This window comes from Solanum tuberosum, unplaced genomic scaffold, assembly GCF_000226075.1.
Source record: "Solanum tuberosum cultivar DM 1-3 516 R44 unplaced genomic scaffold, SolTub_3.0 scf00052, whole genome shotgun sequence".
Lineage (NCBI taxonomy): Eukaryota > Viridiplantae > Streptophyta > Magnoliopsida > Solanales > Solanaceae > Solanum > Solanum tuberosum.
Window position 1 is genome coordinate 1,098,855 of NW_006238977.1, and position 21,274 is coordinate 1,120,128.

Sequence of the window (21,274 nt, forward strand, 5' to 3'; positions counted from 1 at the left end):
TATCATCTTGAGAGCAATAGTTATTAGAGAAAAAATGTAGGGCTTCGTCACAGCAACGTAGGGACCAGGTTCACGAGTTGTGTTCCACTCTGAACTATTGAATGTTGAAGTATGATCAATTAAAGTCTAGGGTTATTAGTCTTCGTTGTTTTGTTCTAGGTTTATTATTGAGTTGTAATAATTCCTAGATTGTGTAACAAGAAGTGGGTTTGACTTCTTTGGGGTAGATTTAAGAGAGAGTTGTGAGAGAATTGTAACAAGAAGAGTGTTCGATTATAGTTAATCACTGGAGACTTAAAGGTACTAGAGTTAGTTCATTTTGAGTTGTAATCCTGAAAAGGACGTGAATCTTGAAGTGAATAAAATTATGGTGTGGTTTTTACCTTCCTTGAAGTAGGAAGGTTTCCTCGATAAAATCTTTGTTTTATTGTGTTGCGACAAAAGTACAAGAACTTGGTTCTTGTATAGGGGTAAGGTTTCTTCAATAATTAAATAGATTAATACAAAACTAAATCAAAGGACATTTACAATTTTATTACTTTTCTTATGTCATAATATATTGATTTTGTTCATGCATGATTGTGCTATATACACCTCTTCATAAAAACAAAAAAATAAATAAAGACAAAGAAGAACAATATTATTACTAACTGTTATGATTTTAAGAAAAGCAAAAGAACTTAATACGTACTTAACTTTATGAAAGATGACACTTCATATTCTTGCATATGCTCTATTGTTTATGAAAATTACCATATGGTAGATTAGAAAAATATATACAATTGGAATTGGAAGAAAAATAAAAGGAATGATTTCAATGAAATAAGAAAATAGTAGTAATATAGCACCTTTTTTTTCCGTCTCAAACTTTTCTCAATGTTCTTAAAGACCTTTTTAAGAAAACTTTTAAAAAAGGTTTGTAGGAGTTATCAAATTTTCATTTTACAATATATTTTTTCAGCATATTGATATGCAAAAAATTGAAATTTATAGAACTTTTCCTTTTAAAAAAGGTTTATAGGGACTATTAGTGCTCCATGTGAAAACTCAAGGATGACTTTGAGCCTTAACCCAAAGATGAGGGACTATTTTGAGTCTTTCCGCAATCAATGTAATCTAATTTAACTTTAAAAATTAGTCAAACTGACTTTTGAAAAGTGCAATATGACAATTAAAAGTGGATAGCTATAGTATATAAATTAATAAGTTACATTAATGATTCTAATGTAGTCAAAATTAACCTTCATTCACGGAATCTCTCAAAATATTAATATTTAATGGTTCACCATTAATTTTGTGAGATTTTACTGTAAATATTGTTTTAAGAGTATAAATAAGTGATCCATTTTCAATATTATCCCTATTAATTGATTTTTAATAAATCTTAATTTTTTTTTTTAGAAAATAAGTAATTAATACAAAGAATTAAAAATAAATTAAAGAAACCCAAAGTTGCTGCATAAGTTGAGACATGTGGATCATTATGGATGGCCAAACAAATAGAAAGTAGAAGTTCAGTAAAACCTCACTAAATTAATACTCAATAAATTAATAATCTTTCTAAGACAACATTTTCCTCCGGTCCCGATTTGGGTCAATGAAAAAATCACTCATTTCGATAAGATAATATATTTTTAGAAGACCTCTATATAAATATGTGGTTGATTTTGTGATACCTTTTAAGTGAGAAACCATTTTTGGATGTGGTTTCAAGAAATTTCCTATGTTGCTTATATAGTTTATTCTCACCATCATATATACATTAGATGTTTTTAGTAAAAATATTATAAATAATAATTTGATTATTAAGAAACAATAACATTTTGTATAATGAATTTACTTTATAATGAATCATTGAATTCTTGAATTTTATTTTACAATGAATCATTTAACAAAAAAAAAATATTACAACGAATCATATACATACATTGTACTATTTTTATATGAATTCGTAAATGTAATTAGTAAGATACAATGATTTTAATGTATTCATTGTACTTTATATATATAATAAATAATTTATTTTATGTGAATTCAATTACCTCCGTCCACTTTTAATTGTCATAGTTTTCATTTTTGAATTCAAACGATAATAACTTTGACTAATATTTTACAATGTATTTTTTCATCATATTGATATGCGAAAAATTGAAATTTATAATACTTTTCGTACAATTTTTGAACATCTAAATTTTTTGTTTAAATATCAAATTAATGTAATCTAATTTAACTTTGAAAATTAGTTAAATTGACTTTTGAAAAGTGGAATATGACAATTAAAAGTGGATAGATATAGTATATAAATTAATAAGTTACATTAATGATTCTACTGTAGTCAAAATTAATCTTCATTCACTGAATCTCAAAATAATAATATTTTATGGTCCACCATTAATTTAGTGAGATTTTACTATAAATGTTTTTTTTTTTTGAGAGTATAAATAAGTGATCCATTTTCAAAGTCACTATCACAAAATCTTTCACTTCAAGTTTGAACACCATAAAATGTAGTTGTTACCTATCTCTCATCGGAATGTTCTGCCGTTCTCCCTCATTTCTAGCCGGAGTTCAACTTATGCTCGTCTCCATTGCTGCTCTCTCAACTCTTCATCTCTTCGTCATGGTATATATCTCTTGCCGTACCAAACTACTCTGTTCGTCTCAATTTATGTGACTAATTTGATGGAAATGTTACAAATCCTGAGATAACTTGTTCCCAACCAAACAAGCCTATCTATTTGTGTTAATACTATAAGGACCAAAGTTGAAGTTTCATTCATTTCTAGATTTAACTTGCTGCTACAAATTTGTACACTATGGAATTATTTATAGTCCTGTTCTTTGTTCAATTATGATCCAGGTTAAGGCAATGGAGTTGATCGATTAACTAGAGGTGAGTCGGAGAGGGCCTTACAGTGGTGGATTTGGAGGCATTTCATTTTCAGGTGACATGGACATAGGATTAGCTCTAAGGACGATGGTGTTCATGAACGAACCTCGTTATGACGCAATGTATTCATACACACGTCAGGAATGGGTTGCACATCTCCAATCTGAGGCTCGAATCATCGCTGATAGTGTTCCTGATGAGAAACAGAAAGAATGTGAAGATAAAGTAGCTTGTCTATGCAGGGCAATTGACTTGGCTGAATCAACTTTTGTCAAGGGAAGATCATCCGTAACATAAATGTTGTTATTTTAGTTTTCATTTTTCCCGAGTCTTGCGATACTAATGAGGGTCTGATTTAAGAGTCTGCTTGTGTCAGATTGAAAAAGAACATGAGGGTGAGCAGCTTTATTGAAGAATGTTCTTGATATATTTGCTGAAATTGGAAGGGGGAAATGGAGTATTATGTGAATGACTTTAGAGTATTATGTCATAGAAGTTCTGTTTTCTATGACATAATACTCCAAAGTCATTCACATAATACTCCATTTCCCTCCTTCCAATTTCAGCAAATATATCAAGAACATTCTTCCATAAATCTGCTCACCCTCGCGTTCTTTTTCAATCTGACACAAGAAAACTCTTAAATCAGACCCTCATTAGTATCACAAGACTCGGTAAAATGAAAACTAAAATAAGAGATATGATACTTGCCAACATAATAACAGCATTTATCACTACAATAGGTAACATAATTATATAGATTAATGCAAAACTAAATCAAAACACATTTACAATTTTTTTACTTTTCTTATGTCATAATATATTGATTTTGTTCATGCGTGAATGTACTATATAAACCTCTTCATAAAAAACAAAAAATTAAATAAAGACAAAGAAGAGCAATATTATTAATTGTTATGTTTTTAAGAAAAGCAAAAGAACTTAATACGGACTTTAACTTTATGAAAGAAGAGCAATATTATTAATTGCATATTCTCTATTGTTTATATAGATGTCCTTACTTTTTTTTTCTTTCTATTTTAGTGTGTTAATTGAAAATATTACTAAAAATGAAAATCACCATATGGTCGACTAGAAAATATATACATTGGAATTGGAAGAAAAAAAAAAGTTTGCCATCAAATAATAAAATAGTGGTAATATAGCACCTTTTATTATTGGTCTCAAACTTTTTTCGATGTTTTAGAAAGATCTTTTTAAGAAAACGTTTAAAAAAGGTTTGTAGGACTAATCAAAGTTTCATTTTCTTTGTCTACTCTTTTATTGGAGTTATAAGTTTTTCTATATCTTTCCAGGGTTTTTATTTGGTATTTCTCTATCAAAATAAGGTAATTCTTATTTTTAGTAATATTTACATTGATTTGCAAGAGTAAAATATAGAGTAAAAATTAAGGAAAAACTAAGACATTGGTGTCTATATAAACAATATGAAGTGTTATTATGCATGTAATAAACTGAGTTAGGCTTCATCATCAACATAAGTTCATGGACACAAAATTAATACCATACGTTTTTCTTTTAAGTCAATATATATGAAAGAAACTATTTTTAAAATTACATATTTTTGATTTGTTTATTATTAACTTTGTTACTTTTGCATTCACAGTTGTTCAAATTAGTTTGATATATAGTACATCAAACACAAGAATGTCTACCTCAAAAAACAAAACAATTGAGAAGAAATGGGAGAAGTTGGTAGATACGAGACAAGAGATAAACAACCGAACAAATGACATTAAAAACCAATAAAAAAGTGGAACTGATACCAGGAAAGAAAGATTTGAGGCCACAATAGATCTTTGGAAGTTGAAGGACAAAGAGGATCAACTCGAAGACAAATTGGAGAAATCTGGTGGGTTCCTAAAAGGATGATAGAGTCTATTTATTTATTTCTTGCTATTGTTTACTAAATTCTTTAGATTTAGGATTTTTACAGATTCATTACTAGGAGTTGAAGTTTAATATTTCCATCACTACCTTTCGTTTTGTTGTTCTTTACTCTATTTTTTTTTCTAGATATTCAAGTAAAAGTGAATTTAGTTTACCCTAGCACATATATTGATTGAGAATTGATCTGCCTAACTTTTTATTTCAGATTGAAGAAATTTTAAGTTCTTGAAAGAATGATATAGCACTATTGTCTCTCTTTGACCAAAAATAGTCTAATTTATTTTAAAACAAACAAGACTCATGGACTTATTTGGTTAAATTTGTGCGAGTTAAAACAAATTAAAAGGAGATTGAATAATAACTTATTATACAAAATTTGCACGGATCAAAATGTATAGTTAAATTTGAACTAATCAATAGATTTATCCAAACTCAGATTTTTCCCATTTGATTGTTTGTTTTTTCATAATTTGTTTAGCTATCAAACCAAACTTATAGTAATGACTTTTAAAAAAGTTATTATGGTTGTATCTAATTAAAAAAAAAAACAAAACCTATTATTTTATTTTATTTTCGTAAATGAAAAAATTCAAAATCATAATTTGAGGTCTAATTATCAAACAAAACGATAGTTTGCATAGTTACATCAAACGGAAAACAAATTTTAGGAGCTGTTATATCACTAATAAAGGGTGAATTTCAGAGAGCTGTCATATCACTAATAAAGGGTGAATTTCAGAAACTTTTGTTATATTAGGTAAATATAGTGTATAAGACCTCATTTGTTCTTATTAAGATTAAGATGTTTGAGTGAATAAATTAATGATTAAGATTTTTTCAATATCTCTGAATGTGCATACTTATTCATTATAAATTATAGAGGTGATTGGCCGTAGGGATTGGCGGCAGATAGTGTAATGACCCAGTTGGTCATTTTGAAAATTTTCATAAAATTACCATTTTACCCCTCCCGATTTTGACCTCGAGTTATAAATTTTGATTGAGTTTTGAAAGTTTGTTTTAAGATTTGAGTAAAAATTGAGAATTTGGTAAGATTTGAATTTGAAAGGCTAAAGTTGTTAAAAAACCCAAAAAAATTCCGAGGTTGAAAAACCTGAATTTATTCGTTTGGTTTGATTTATAGATTTAAAAATCCGACACCAATGATTTGGTTTGATATTAAAAAATCCAAACCAACCCGGTCCATGTACACTGCTAGAAATGTCATTCTATTTTTTTCTTTAATTTATGAAACCATTAAATTATATTGATTCCTATCTAAAAACTTGTTTACATAGATCTCAACAATTTTGTAAAGCTTCTTTGAGATATTTTCCTAAATAATATACAATCAAATATAAAACGCGTGAAGTTTTACTAGTAAAAAATTTAAAAGTAAATTATGTTGTTGCTTAGATTGTGCTCAAGTCAAATCTTTTTGCTAGTTCGAAAGAACTCACATCACTTATTAAATTAACTTGAAAGATACACTCAGCTACTCTGGCAATCGTCATTAACTATATAAATGGATCATGCTTTAGGCACATTATAATTTTTGATTATTTTTAACTATTTGAACCTTTTCTTAATACTATATCTAACATATGTATATATTCTATGGACGAGAATGTTATGAAAAATACTTTATCAGTAACATTGTAGGGAATTGTTTTAAGCTTTGAGGCTTGTTAATGAGACTCCTTAAGAATATTTAACATGATGTAAATGTATCCTCAGTATTCAACAAGCACTTATAATAATAGATAACTAGGAATCAAAATCTACGAAAGATTAAATAAAGAAGAAAATCCAACACAATAGAATATAGAAAGGAAGAATCTCTCATCATTTTTCTTACACCCAAAAAGAAAAGGTTTTGGAAGTGGACTTAAGAAAATATGTATGTAATGACCCGGTTGGTCATTTTTGAAAAATTACCATTCTGCCCCTCCCTATTTTGACCTCAAGTTGTTTCTAATTGAGTTTTGAAAGTTGGTTTCAAACTTTGAGTTTAAAGTTGAGCATTGTGTAAGTTTTAAATTTGAAAGGCTTAAGTTGCTTAAAAGTGGTTTTCAGAGTCTTTTGAAGTTTTGAGTGTCGAAATAGAATTATGTCAATTCCATTAGTTCCGAAATGCGGAAATTGGTCAATTAGAGTTGTCGGTTTCAGATTCAAAATGTTTTTGAGGATTTGAAGTTCTAAGTTGTGAAATTGTGGAAATTTAGCCTTTGAGTTGACTTTAGTCAACATTCGGGGTTCGGATACTCAATCAGAATTTTGAGAGTTCTGTTGGATTTGGAGGATAATTTTTTTTCTAAGTGAGGTCTTGGTTAAATTTTTAGAGGTTCAGAGGTAGTTTTATCCTTTTTAAGCATTGTGTTAGTTTCTTGTGGTTTCTGGGATGTGGGGTGAAGGAGACCTCAAATTCATATTTTGATGGTTCCAGTTAGTCTGGAAAGCCAAGTATAATCGATTTGCATGTATGATTTGTGTGTACAGGGTTTCGAACGAATCTCACGGGTCCATTCGATGGTTTATTCTGGTTGAATTTTCTGGTGTCTGCTAACCTCGCTTTTGTGAAGGTTAGTCCGCTTAAGTGAACCTTGGCGAAAGTGAATGGAGCATCGCTTTTGCGAATAAGTCTACTTCAGCAAGGTTCACTTAAGTGAATCGGAGGCCGCTTTTGCGATATCCGCTTAACTAAAATGAAGATTTTAAATTGATTTTATTCTTTTCTTTTAAATGGTTTTCACTAATGAGTTCCTAAGGCCTTAAATATCATTTTTCAAGTATTAGTTTTAGGATTCAAACCTCCTTTTTAAAATTGAGTTTTGAGTTGATTAACCCATATTTCTAAGTAATTGATATGCGTATTGTTTTCTCGGAAGAATACTTGATTGTTGTAGATTGTGTTGCTTTGGAAGTGATTCGGAAGGGGAAAACTCAAGTATTTAGATTGATTAATTAATTGCTTTAAGACAAGTGATCTCTTAAATTGTGTAATCTAGTAGAATTGTTTGCTTCCCTTCATTGTATGTGAGTTGGGGAGTAATTGGGATTGAGGTGAAGGGTTTATTGCTCCCTCCATTCTTGTTTTGTTCCCTATTTGATTGGTTGGTGAATTGCTTGAATGCATGAACGTGGACTTGAATTGATTTAAACTACTTGAATCGTTGTCTCTTCCGTGTAGTGTAAATTGATTGTTGGCCACCGTGATGAGACATGTGGTAACTTATGATGCTGAGGTCATTTCTGACAAGAACTTGTGATGCCAGGGTCATTTCTGGCTAGTGATTGATATAAAGACGAAGGTTTTTAATCTAGTGATTGAAATAAACTCGAGGTCATTTCTGGCTAGTGCTTGATATAAACCCGAGGTCATTTTCGACTAAAGATTGATATAGAGCCGATGGAAAATGGTTCTGGCGAGAATTGATTCTTTTGTTTTGATTCATTTTGATGCTTATGATCGACCTATTGTTTAATGCGATTGACGTACTTGATACTTGTGATTTAACTACTTGATGCGTGTTGGTTCTTGACTTATAGCTTTTGGATAGTGAATTTTGAATTTTGTGACATGTTTATTGTATAATTGTTAGGTTAGACTGATTTCTATGCAGGTTGTAGTTTGAGGAGGTTTTGTTGGAACGAAAATGAGTATTTGATTTCTAGCTAGTTGCTTGGTTTGTTAGGTTGCTTGTTGGGTACCGTGTTGTTGATACTCACCCCTTGCTTTTTTGTCTTGTCCTTGTTTTTATCTTTCTGGTTTTCTTTCATTTCGATTGTTTGAGGCTGACTTGTCTTTCAGGGAATAGACAAGTGTCATCACGTCCATTTTTGGGTTGCAACAAATGGTATAAGAGTTAGGTTCATAAGTCTCATATGTGTACAAGCCAAGTCTAAGTAGAGACTCAAGGATACATATACGTCTATTCTTATCTTTGAGAGGCTATGAAGACTGTTAGAAAGCTTTCTTTTGTTTATTCTTTCTTATCGTGCATGGTTTCCTTTGCTAGTGCTTAGTTGTTGCATGTTGTTTTGGCAGTTGTCAAGGACTAGAGCTTCTGTTTCCATAGGTAGGGGAACAGTTCTTGATACCTCAACTAGGGGTAGTGGTTGGGCTAGAGCTAGAGACTATGCTCGTGGAATTGCACCGGCTAGAGGCCGTGCCCATGAAGTGGCACCAGCTAGAGGCAGAGCTAGAGAGACTTCAGTTGAGCCACATATTGAGGTTGCTTAGAACCAGGTTCCTCACATGTTTGGATCTCACTTGTTTCAGGAGATTTTGTTGAGGATATTTGGTGCACTAGAGAACATTTCTTAGGGTGGTGCAATAGGTACATCACATGGTTTTCAAGCTGAATTAGGAGCGCAGACTCCAGGTTAGCAGCAACAGACTTTGGGTATTCAGGATCAGATGGGTCAATCACCAGTGGTTCCGGCACCGGTTATAGGTATTCAATTTGCTCCTAAGATTATTCTGGCGATATCTGAGTAGTAGTGTTATGAGAGGTTTCAGAATATTAAACCACCAGAGTTTCAAGGTGGTAAGAGCGATGATACTCATGAGTTCTTGACTTGGTGCCATGAGATGCATGAGGAAGTGGGTATGATGGATGCTCGTGCTGTTCATTTTATTGCACTTCAACTGCGCGGACGCGCCAGTGAGCAGTGGAGGACTTTTTGGAGATCTAGACTAGTTAGATCTCCTTTAGTAGAGTGAGTTGTGTTTTCCAGTGCTTCCCAGGACCGCTTCATTCCTTGGAGAGTGGAGTCAACTGAGGTTTGAGAACTTGAGATAGGGCAATTTGTCTGTGAGTGAGTAAGAGGCCTGGTTCTGTGAGCATTCTAGGCATGCTATTACTATTGTTCCCGATGAGGCAGAGAGAGTTCATTGGTTTGTACGAGGGCTGACTTTCTCTAATTTTTATGTGAATTCAATAAATATGATACTACCTTAATTTCCTTTTTTTGAAGTCAAACGATGATAACTTTGACTAACATTTTACGATGTATTTTTTCATCTTATTGATATGCAAAAAGTTGGAAATTATAATACTTTTAGAATAATTTTTGAATATCTAATTATTTTTTAAAAATATCGAATTAATGTAATCTAATTTAACTTTAAAAATTAATCAAATTGACTTTTAAAAAGTGCAATCTGACAATTTAAAAGCTGACAGATATAGTATATAAATTAATAGGTTACTTTAATGGTTCTAATGTAGTCAAAATTAACCTTCATTCACTGAATCTCTCAAAATAATAATATTTTATGGTCCACCATTAATTTTGTGAGATTTTACTGTAAATGTTTTTATTAGAGTATAAATAAGTGGTGACCCATTTTCAATATAATCCCTATTAATTGATTTTTAATAAATCTTAAAATATTATTTAGAAAATAAGTAATTAATACTAAGAATAAAAATAAATTAAAGAAACCCGAAGTTGCCGCATAAACTGAGACACTTGGATCATTATGGATGGCCAAACAAATAGAAAGTAGAAGTTCAGTAAAACCTCACTAATTTAATACTCGATAAATTAATAATCTTTCTAAGACAACGTTTTCCTCCGGTCCCGATTTGGGTCAATGAAAAAATCAATTGTTTCGATAAAATAATAAGATAATCTATTTTTAGAAGACCCCTATATAAATATATGGTTGATTTTTGTGATATCTTTTAAATGAGAAGCCATTTTTGGATATGGTTTCAAGAAATTTCCTATGTTGCTTATATAGTTTATTCTTACCATCATACATTGAATGTTTTTAGTAAAAATATAATGATAATAATTTGATTATTAAGAAACAATGAACATTTTGTATAATGAATTTAATTTTATAATGAATTATTGAATTTATTTTACAATGATCTATTTAGCAAAAAAATATATATTAGAATGAATCATATACATACATTGTGCTTTATGTATAATAAATATATTTTTGTATGAATTCAATAAATGTAATTAGTAAGATACAATCATTTTGATGTATTCATTGTACTTTATATATAATAAATAATTTTATTTTTATGTGAATTCAATAAATATTCAACTACCTCCGTCCACTTTTAATTGTCATAGTTTTCTTTGAAGTCAAACTATAATAACTTTGACTAACATTTTACGATGTATTTTTCATCATATTGATATGCAAAAAAATTGAATTTATAATACTTTTTGTATAATTTTTGAATATCTAAATTTTTTTGTTTAAAATATCGAATTAATGTAATCAAAATTAACTTTGAAAATTAGTCAAATTGACTTTTGAAAAGTGCAATATGACAATTAAAAGTGGACAAATATAATATATAAATTAATAAGCTACATTAATGATTCTAATGTAGTCAAAATAAACCTTCATTCACTGAATCTCTCAAAATATTAATATTTTATGGTCCACCATTAATTTTGTGAGATTTTCCTATAAATGTTTTTTTTTAGAGTATAAATAAGTGATCCATTTTTCACAGTCACTATCACAAATCTTTCATTTCAATTTTGAACACCACAAAATGCAGTTGTTACCTATCTCTCATCGGAATGTTCTACCGTTCTCCCTCATTTCTAGCCGAATTTCAACTTATTCTCGTCTCCATTGCTGCTCTCTCAACTCTTCATCTCTTCGTCGTGGTATATATCTCTTGCCCTTCCTAACTACTCAGTTCGTCTCAATTTATGTTACGTAGTTTGATTGTTTGGATCATTTTCGTTACTTTTAGAGTCGAACACACTTAATGTCTAAGATCTGAATGATTAAGATTAAGATCTTCATTAAGTGCTAGCCTTAGTGGTTATAGATTACTTTTAGCAACAATATTTATTGTTGTAAAAACTTATAACGACAATTGAGTTATTGTCATTGCATACAACATTCTATATAAATGTTGCTAAAGTCTTTGGCGATTTTGGATGCAATAACATTATCTCAATTGCTCTTAGAAGTTTATACAACAATAAATATTGTCAAAAGCCAAATAAGTTAAATATGTTTAAATGACTTAAAATAAGTCAAAAGCCAAAGTAGGTCTTCCCCTACTTTTTTATTTTTTTGACTTAAAAGTCATTTAAATTTATCTTTTTATTTTTGACTTTAAAACTACTTTTTTTTAAGTCAATCCAAAAGGGCTCTAAGAAACAATGAACATTTTGTATAATGAATTTAATTTTCTAATGAATTATTGAATTCTTGAATTTATTTTACAATGAATCATTTAACAAAAAAAAAATATTACAATGAATCATACACATACATTGTATTTTATGTATAATGAATATATTTTTATATGAATTCAATAAATATAATTATACAATTATTTTGATGTATTCATTATACTTTATATATAATAAATAATTTTATGTTTATGTGCATTCAATAAATATGATACTACTCCCGTCTACTTTTAATTGTCATAATTTTCTTTTTTGAAGTCAAAAGATAATAACTTTGACTAACATTTAATGATGTATTTTTTTCATCATATTGATATGCAAAAATAATGGAATTTTATAGTACTTTTCGTATAGTTTTTGAATATCTAAATTATATTTGTTTAAAATATTGAATTAATGTAATCTAATTTAACTTTGAAAATTAGTCAAATTGACTTTCATTAATGAGTGGACATATATAGAAAATAAATTAATAAGTTACATCAATGATACTAATGTAGTCAAAGTTAAACTTCATTCACTGAATCTCAAAATAATAATATTTTATGGTCCACCATTAATTTAGTGAGATTTTACTATAAATTAATAAGTTACATTAATGATACTAATGTAGTCAAAGTTACTTATATGTCATCGGAATGTTCTGCCGGTCTCTCTCATTTCTAGCCAGAGTTCAACTTCTACTCGTCTCCATTGCTCCTCTCTCAACTCGTCATCTCTTCGTCATGGTATATATCTCTTGCCGTACCTAACTATTCAGTTTGTTTCAATCTATGTGACGTAATTTGGTTGTTTGGATTGTTTTCGTTATTTCATTCTCTATACTATTTTGGATTATTTTTTTATTGAGCTAAGTGTCTATCGAAAAAAATAATAAATGTCAAGTAGTATGATATGTACAATATATGTGTGAGTAAAATAAATAAATAAATAAATTACTTTTTCCTTTTGTTCAGTTATGGATGAGAAGAGGTTCATTGAAGTTTCTAAAAGCGGAAACTTGATTCCGCTTCACAGAACCATTTTTTCTGATCATCTGACTCCGGTGTTGGCAAACCGATGTTTGGTGAAAGAAGAGGATCGTGAAGCTCCAAGTTTTCTGTATGAGTTGTAAGTTTTTCTTAAAAAAAATTTACTTAGCTTTTTGATTGATTTGATAATAAATAGATATTTATCGGAAACAACGTCTCTACCTCCCCAGATTCCATGGGATTCGACTGGGTATATTGTGGTTGATCATACTAGGTAAAAGTTAGTTGTTTCTCTCAGGGTCGATACAGCGTGGTGGGAGCTCAACCATCCATGGAAATTGTAGTTAAGGAACACAATGTGACTATATTGGACCACCAAGCTGGAAAATTGACTCAGAAGATGGTCGAAGATCCAATGACAATTTCAGCAAGTATTACCAACGGATGGAAGCCCAGACTTATTGATGTTGAACTACCTGATACCTTTTATGGTGAGGATTCTGTTTTCACTAACTGTGGTATGAGCATCTTATTTAATTAGTTTCCCACTATAGCTTGATACAAGGAATAAATATAGGTCTCTGCTCTCGATTAACAACTAGTTTCCTCTGGAAAACATACACTTATATATTCAGGGGTGGATCTAAGGAACCGCGAGGGTGTTCATCTGAGTACATAAGTGTCATGAGAGTCATAAATATTTCCACATGTGTTGAAGTAGTTGAGAAATAAAGTAATATGTATGTTATCTAGTATTAGTTATTATATATCAACTCTACAATTCTCAACCAACTCCAATAATTTTTTTTAAATGAACTGCATTTTCTGTTGGGAGCTTCCATATTATTTAGTCAATCTGATCGATTCCATCTCATTACGTACAATCTAGTCATAGATGTAGTTTTGCATCAGAATTCGGAAGTTTAGGGTATGTTGTTGTATTTGGGAAGGCTACTACAGCTTGAGCTCCATGCACATGATTTGCTGGCATGATCACTTCACTCTGCATTTTCTTAATCAAATCACAAGTTTACTGTCATTAATATCACTTCAAACAGGTGGATGGTTTGGTTACTTCTCATATGACACAGTTCGGTATGTAGAGAACAAAAAGTTACCATTCCTAAGGGCTGCAGAGGATGACCGGAACCTCGCAGATAATCAGTTAGGACTTTATGAGGATGTCATTGTATTTGATCATGTAGAGAAGGTATGTTTGTCGAATTTTGCACTTATGAGTAGTCTCTCTACCATTACTTCTTATATGTCCGGCCTTTTCAAAGTCAAGCTATTATCGCCGTTTGTTCTTGATTTACACTTGGTGCATATATATGAGAACAGGATAAGTACTTCTTGTTCCTGCAGAAAGTGCATGTGATTCACTGGGTGCGGTTGGATCAATATTCCTCTCTTCCTGAGGCTTATCTTGATGGGAAGAAACACTTGGAAATATTAATGTCTAGAGTACAAGGAATCGAGTCGTAAGTCCTTTTTCGTTTTCCTTTTTTGCATAAATACAAGCAACTGAGAAACATTATTTACATTTTGAATTTTTATTTTTTAGTCCAAGGTTATCTCCCAGTTCTGTGGATTTCTGTATTCATGAATTTGGAACTTCGTTAACCACGGAAAACATGACACGTGAGGAGTACAAGAATGCCATCTTACAGGCAAAGGAACACATTGCTTCAGGAGACATACATCAAATTGTTTTAAGTCAACGTTTTGAGAGAAGAATATTTGCTGATCCATTTGAAGTCTATAGAACATTAAGAATTGTGAATCCAAGCCCATACATGACTTACATACAAGTAAGTCGTTTGTTCTTTGTGTTTTCAGTGTGACTAAATGTCTGATATTACCTGTGCTTCAGTGAAGTTGCTATGTTATCTTTTCTATATCAGGCCAGAGGCTGTACTTTAGTTGCATCGAGTCCAGAAACTTTGACGCGTGTGAAGAAAGTAAGAGGGATGATATTGTTCTTCTCCCTTTTTCTCTGTTTCACACATCTAATTAGTTTTTTTGAGAGTTTGTAATGTTCATTTGTTCCATTGACAGAGAAGAATTGTTAATCGACCATTAGTTGGGACAAGTAGAAGAGGGAGGACACCTGATGAGGATGTGATGTTGGAAATGCAGATGTTAAAAGATGAGAAACAATGTGCGGAGCACATCATGCTAGTCGATTTAGGACGAAATGATGTAAGAAAGGTTTAATACTATAATTTTTTGTTAGTTGTTATCTCTGATTTATAACAGTGTTAGCATCTATCTTGTGTTCCTGATGAATATGTTTTGACATGCACTTGAAAAATACGATGAGTTACCGAAATTTCAACATTTTTCTTGCTAGGTATCAAAACCTGGTTCTGTGAATGTTGATCTTTGGTTGTTTCATGTGATGCAAAATCTGACTTCCTACTACTTGATATGTCTAGACAATCTTTACAAGCATGGCATTTTTTCCGCCACAGGTGTCGGGAGAGTTGCTTGATCATTTAACCTGTTGGGATGCACTCCGGGCTGCATTGCCTGTTGGGACCATCTGTGGAGCACCAAAGGTTACACTTGCGACTTTAAATTCGTTGGTCATTCATTGTTCATAGAAATGTTACAAATCCCAGGATAACTAGTTCTCCAACCAAACGAGCTTATCTATTTGTCTTAATACTATAAGGACCAAAGTTGAAGTTTCATTCATTACTAGATTTAACATGTTTCTATAAATTTGTACAATATGGAATTATTTATAGTCCTGTTCTTTGTTCATGTATGATCCAAGTTAAGGCGATGGAGTTGATCGATCAACTAGAAGTGGGTCGGAGAGTGCCTTACAGTGGTGGATTTGGAGGCATTTCATTTTCAGGTGGCATGGACATAGGATTAGCTCTAAGGACGCTGGTATTCATGAACAGACCTCGTTATGACACAATGTATTCATACACGGATGCCAGCAAACGTCAGGAATGGGTTGCACATCTCCAATCTGAGGCTCGAATTGTCACTGATAGTGATCCTGATGAGAAACAGAAAGAATGTGAAGATAAAGTAGCTTGTCTATGCAGATCATCAGTACTTAAGATAAATTGTTCTGTGCCAAATGTATTTTCAAGGGCCAGAGTACATGAAAAAAAGAAACTAACTAGCCAAATGAAATGAGAATGAATTTGGAGAATCTTAGTAGCTCAATTAGTGAGGGTTTAAATCCCCTACCTCGTAATCTCACTACAATATTTAATATGAGTATTTTAAACAACACTCTACATTATTGTTGCTAAAGTCTTTGACGATTCTGGATGCAATGACATTTTAACTCAATTGCCATTAGAAGTTTTTACAACAATAAATATTGCCGCTAAAAGTAAATCTATAACCACTAAGGCTAGCACTTAATGTAAATTTTAATGTTAATTATTTAGATCTTAGACATTAAGTTTGTTTGACTCTAAAATTAATCCATAGCCACTAAGGCAGACACTTAATGAAGATCTGAATCTTAATCAGATCTAAATAGACAGATATAGATAGACTGTTTTTATCAGCTAACATTTTTTTTCTTCATATATGCCATAGAATTTGACAAATAATTTTCTAATGATGATGATGATATGATATGATAATCCGAAAATAAAATAAAGCAAAGTTCAACATAAGAAAAAGTAGTACTTGACTAGAATATAAAATTGGAAGTCCAAAGTTAGCTAATAACAAATTTGGGGAAGTCCTAAATCTTAGTAGAAATTAAATTTTTTTTGTAGTAACTCACACCCTTCTCCATCAATTTTTCTTTGAGCTTGGTCTCATAATCTTTCAATCTATTGATTTGATTTGAGGCATCAACTCTCCTTGAATTACATCCATGATTCACTTGTACCTGGTCAAGTGGTTTAACGTAGCTTGTTCACTCTTGTATATGTTCTCTCACCTCTTCCAACTTATTCCTTATCTTCAACTTCTCATCGTTGTTTCTTGACGAAGACATCTTTGCCTAGCTTTTAATATTATATGTCCAACTACAATATGTAACATAATTAAATAGATTAATTCAAAACTAAATCAAAATACGTACATTAACAATTTTTTTACTTTTCTTATGTCAAAACATATTGATTTTGTCCATGCATGAATGTACTATAAACCTCTTCAATCTTCATATAAACAAAAAATTAAATAAACACAAAGAAGAGCAACATTATTAATTGCAAGGTAACTTACACTTTTCAATTCTTTTCTAACTTCCAGTTTCTATTTTATTGTGTCAATTGAAATTATTACTAAAAATGAAAATTACCATATGGTAGATAGAAAAATAAATTGATTGTTGGCCACCGTGATGAGACATGTGATAACTTGTGATGCTGATGTCATTTCCAGCAAGAGCTTGTGATGCTGAGGTCATTTCCAGCAAGAGCTTGGCTAATATTTTACGATGTATTTTTTATCATATTGATATGCAAAAAGTTGGAAATTATAGTACTTTTTGAATAATTTTTGAATATCTAATTTTTTATAAAATATCGAATTAATGTAATATAATTTAACTTTGAAAATTAGTCAAATTGAATTTTGAAAAGTGCAATATGACAATTTAAAAGCTGACCGATATAGTATATAAATTAATAGGTTACTTTAATGATTCTAATGTAGTCAAAATTAACTGTCATTCATTTAATCTCTCAGAATAATAATATCTTATGGTCCACCATTAGTTTTGTGAGATTTTACTTTAAATGTTTTTTTAGAGTATAAATAAGTGATCCATTTTCAATATTATCCCTATTATTTGATTTTTAATAAATCTTAAAATATTATTTAGAAAATAAGTAATTAATACTAAGAATAAAAAATAAATTAAAGAAACCCGAAGTTGCCGCATAATCTGACACTTGGATCATTATGGATGGCCAAACAAATAGAAAGTAGAAGTTCAGTAAAACATCACTAATTTAATACTCGATAAATTAATAATCTTTCTAAGACAAGATTTTCATCCGGTCACGATTTGGGTCAATGAAAAAAATCACTCATTTCGATAAGATATTAAGATAATATATTTTTAGAAGACCCCTATACAAATATATGGTTGATTTTTGTAATATCTTTTAAATGAGAAGCCATTTTTGGATATGGTTTCAAGAAATTTCCTATGTTGCTTATATAGTTTATTCTCACCATCATACATTGGATGTTTATAGTAAAAATATAATGAATAATAATTTGATTATTTAGAAACAATGAACATTTTGTATAATGAATTCAATTTTATAATGAATTATTAAATTTATCTTACAATAAATTATTTTACAAAAAAATATATATTAGAATGAATCATATACATACATTGTACTTTATGTATAATAAATATATTTTTGTATGAATTCAGTAAATGTAATTAGTAAGATACAATCATTTTGATGTATTCATTGTACTTTATATATAATAAATAATTTTATTTTTATGTGAATTCAATAAATATTCAACTACCTCCGTCCACTTTTAATTGTCATAGTTTTCTTTTCTGAAGTCAAACGATAATAACTTTGACTAACATTTTACGATGTATTTTTTCATCATATTGATATGCAAAAATTAGAATTTATAATACTTTTCGTATAATTTTTGAATATCTAAATTTTTTGTTTAAAATATCGAATGAATGTAATCAAATTTAACTTTGAAAATTAGTCAAATTGACTTTTAGAAAGTGCAATATGACAATTAAAAGGGGACAAATATAGTATATAAATTAATAAGCTACATTAATGATTCTAATGTAGTCAAAATTAACCTTCATTCACTGAATCTCTCAAAATATTAACATTTTATGGTCCACCATTAATTTCGTGAGAATTTACTTTAATTTTTTTTTGAGAGTGTAAATAAGTGATCCATTTTCACAGTCACTATCACAAATCTTTAATTTCAATTTTGAACACCATAAAATGCGGTTGATGCATCGGAATGTTCTGCCGTTCTCCGTCATTTCTAGCCGCAGTTCAACTTATTCTCGTCTCCATTGCTTCTCTCTCAACTCTTCATCTCTTCGCCATGGTATATATCTCTTGCCCTTCATAACTACTCAGTTCATCTCAATTTATGTTACGTAGTTTGACTATTTGGATCGTTTTCGTTACTTTTAGAGTCGAACACACTTAATGTCTAAGATCTGAATGATTAAGATTAAGATCTTCATTAAGTGATAGCCTTAGTGGTTATAGAATACTTTTAGCAACAATATTTATTGTTGTAAAAACTTATAACTACAATTGAGTTAATGTTATTGCATACAACACTCTATATAAATGCTACTAAAGTTTTTGGCAATTTTGGATGCAATAACATTATCTCAATTTCAGTTAGAAGTTTTTACAACAATAAATATTGTCAAAAGACAAATAAGTTAAATATGTTTAAATGACTTAAAATAAGTAAAAAGCCAAAGTAGGTCTCCCCCTACTTTTTTATTTTTTGACTTAAAAGTCATTTAAGTTTATCTTTTTATTTTTGACTTTAAAACTACTTTTTTTAAGTCAATCCAAACGGGCTCTAAGAAACAATGAACATTTTGTATAATGAATTTAATTTTCTAATGAATTATCAAATACTTGAATTTATTTTACAATGAATCATGCACATACATTGTATTTTATGTATAATGAATATATTTTTATATGAATTCAATAAATAGAATTAGTAAGATACAATTATTTTGATGTATTCATTATACTTTATATATAATAAATAATTTTATTTTTATGTGCATTCAATAAATATGATACTACTCCCGTCTACTTCTAATTGTCATAATTTTCTTTTTTGATGTCAAAAGATAATAACTTTGACTAACATTTAACGATGTATTTTTTTCATCATATTGATATGCAAATAAATGAAATTTATAATACTTTTCGTATAGTTTTTGAATATCTAAATTATTTTTGTTTAAAATATTGAATTAATGTAATCTAATTTAACTTTGAAAATTAGTCAAATTGACTTTCATTAATGAGTGGACAGATATAGAATATAAATATTAAGTTACATTAGTGATTCTAATGTAGTTAAAATTAATCTTCGTTCACTGAATTGCAAAATAATGATATTTTATGGTCTTCCATTAATTTCGTGAGATTTTACTATAAATGTTTTTTTTGAGAGTATGAATAAGTGATCCATTTTCACAGTCACCATCGCAAAATCTTTCATAAAATACAGTTGTTACCTATTTATCATCGTAATGTTTGTCGGTCTCTCTCATTTCTTGCCGGAGTTCAACTTCTGCTCGTCTCCATTGCTCCTCTCTCAACTCTTCATCTCTTAGTCATGGTATATATCTCTTGCCGTACCTAACTACTCTGTTTGTCTCAATTTATGTGACATAATTTGACTGTTTGGATTGTTTTCATTATTTATTTCTCTATACTTCATTGGATTATTTTTTTATTGAACTAAGGGTTTATCGAAAAATAATAATAAATGTCAAGTAGTATGATATGCACGATATATGTGTGAGTAAAATAAATAAATAAATAAATTGTTTTATTAATTACTTAGCTTTTTGATTGATTTGATATATATACATATTTATCGGAAACAACCTCTCTACCTCCATGAGGTAGTTGTAAGGTCTGGGTACACTCTATCCTCCCCAGATTCCACTGGTTATGTTGTGGTTGATCATGCTATGTAAAAGTTATAGTTGTTTCTCTCAGGGTCGATACAACATGGTGGGAGCTCAACCATCCATGGAGATTGTAGTTAAGGAACACATTATGACTATATTGGACCACCATGCTGGAAAATTGACAAAGAAGATGGTCGAAGATCCGATGACAATTCCAACAAGTATTTCTAACGGATGGAAGCCCAGACTTATTGATGATGAACTACCTGATACTTTTTGTGGTGAGGATCCTGTTTTCACTAATTGTGGTACGAGTAACTTGTTTAATTAGTTTCCCACGCTTGCTACAAGGAATAAATATAGGGCTCCACTTTCGATTAACAATTAGATTTCACTAGAAAACATCCATTTATATATTCAGGGATGGATCTAAGGCCCCGCGAGGGTGTTCATCTGAATACATAAGTGTCATAAATGTTTCCACATGTGTTGAAGTAGTTGAGAAATAAAGTAATATGTATGACTCCTACGTAAAAAGAAGTTTCACTTATGGTATGTTATCTAGTAGTAGTTATTATAAATCAACTCATCCCCAATTCTCAAACAACTCTAATATAATTTTTAAACGAACTACATTTTCTGTTGGGAGCTTCCATATATATAATTTAGTCAATCTCATCGGTTCCA

At 30.1% G+C, this 21,274-nt stretch overlaps 1 protein-coding gene across 1 annotated transcript; it reads left to right on the forward strand.

The window, feature by feature from the left end:
* The first annotated feature begins 7,667 nt into the window (after positions 1–7,667).
* LOC102594750 (anthranilate synthase alpha subunit 1, chloroplastic-like) lies at positions 7,668–20,918 on the forward strand. The gene is made up of 15 exons (XM_015307158.1): positions 7,668–7,748; positions 8,850–9,035; positions 9,306–9,503; positions 12,606–12,714; positions 12,949–13,102; positions 13,249–13,454; positions 14,022–14,173; positions 14,329–14,444; positions 14,528–14,774; positions 14,868–14,924; positions 15,022–15,174; positions 15,317–15,361; positions 15,402–15,522; positions 15,743–16,083; positions 20,676–20,918. Exons 1-15 carry the CDS (start codon positions 7,668–7,670, stop codon positions 20,916–20,918), a joined length of 2,409 nt encoding a protein of 802 aa, XP_015162644.1.
* Positions 20,919–21,274: the final 356 nt, after the last annotated feature.

What these genes read in the sequence shown, in the direction of transcription:
- LOC102594750 (XM_015307158.1), top strand. Translation starts at nt 7,668, where the DNA reads ATGCGTATTGTTTTCTCGGAAGAATACTTGATTGTTGTAGATTGTGTT. An exon ending in TCTCAACTCGTCATCTCTTC is followed by an intron (nt 12,715 to 12,948) that starts GTCATGGTATAT and finishes CCTTTTGTTCAG; the next exon opens with TTATGGATGAGAAGAGGTTC. An exon ending in GACGAAATGATGTAAGAAAG is followed by an intron (nt 15,175 to 15,316) that starts GTTTAATACTAT and finishes TTTTCTTGCTAG; the next exon opens with GTATCAAAACCTGGTTCTGT.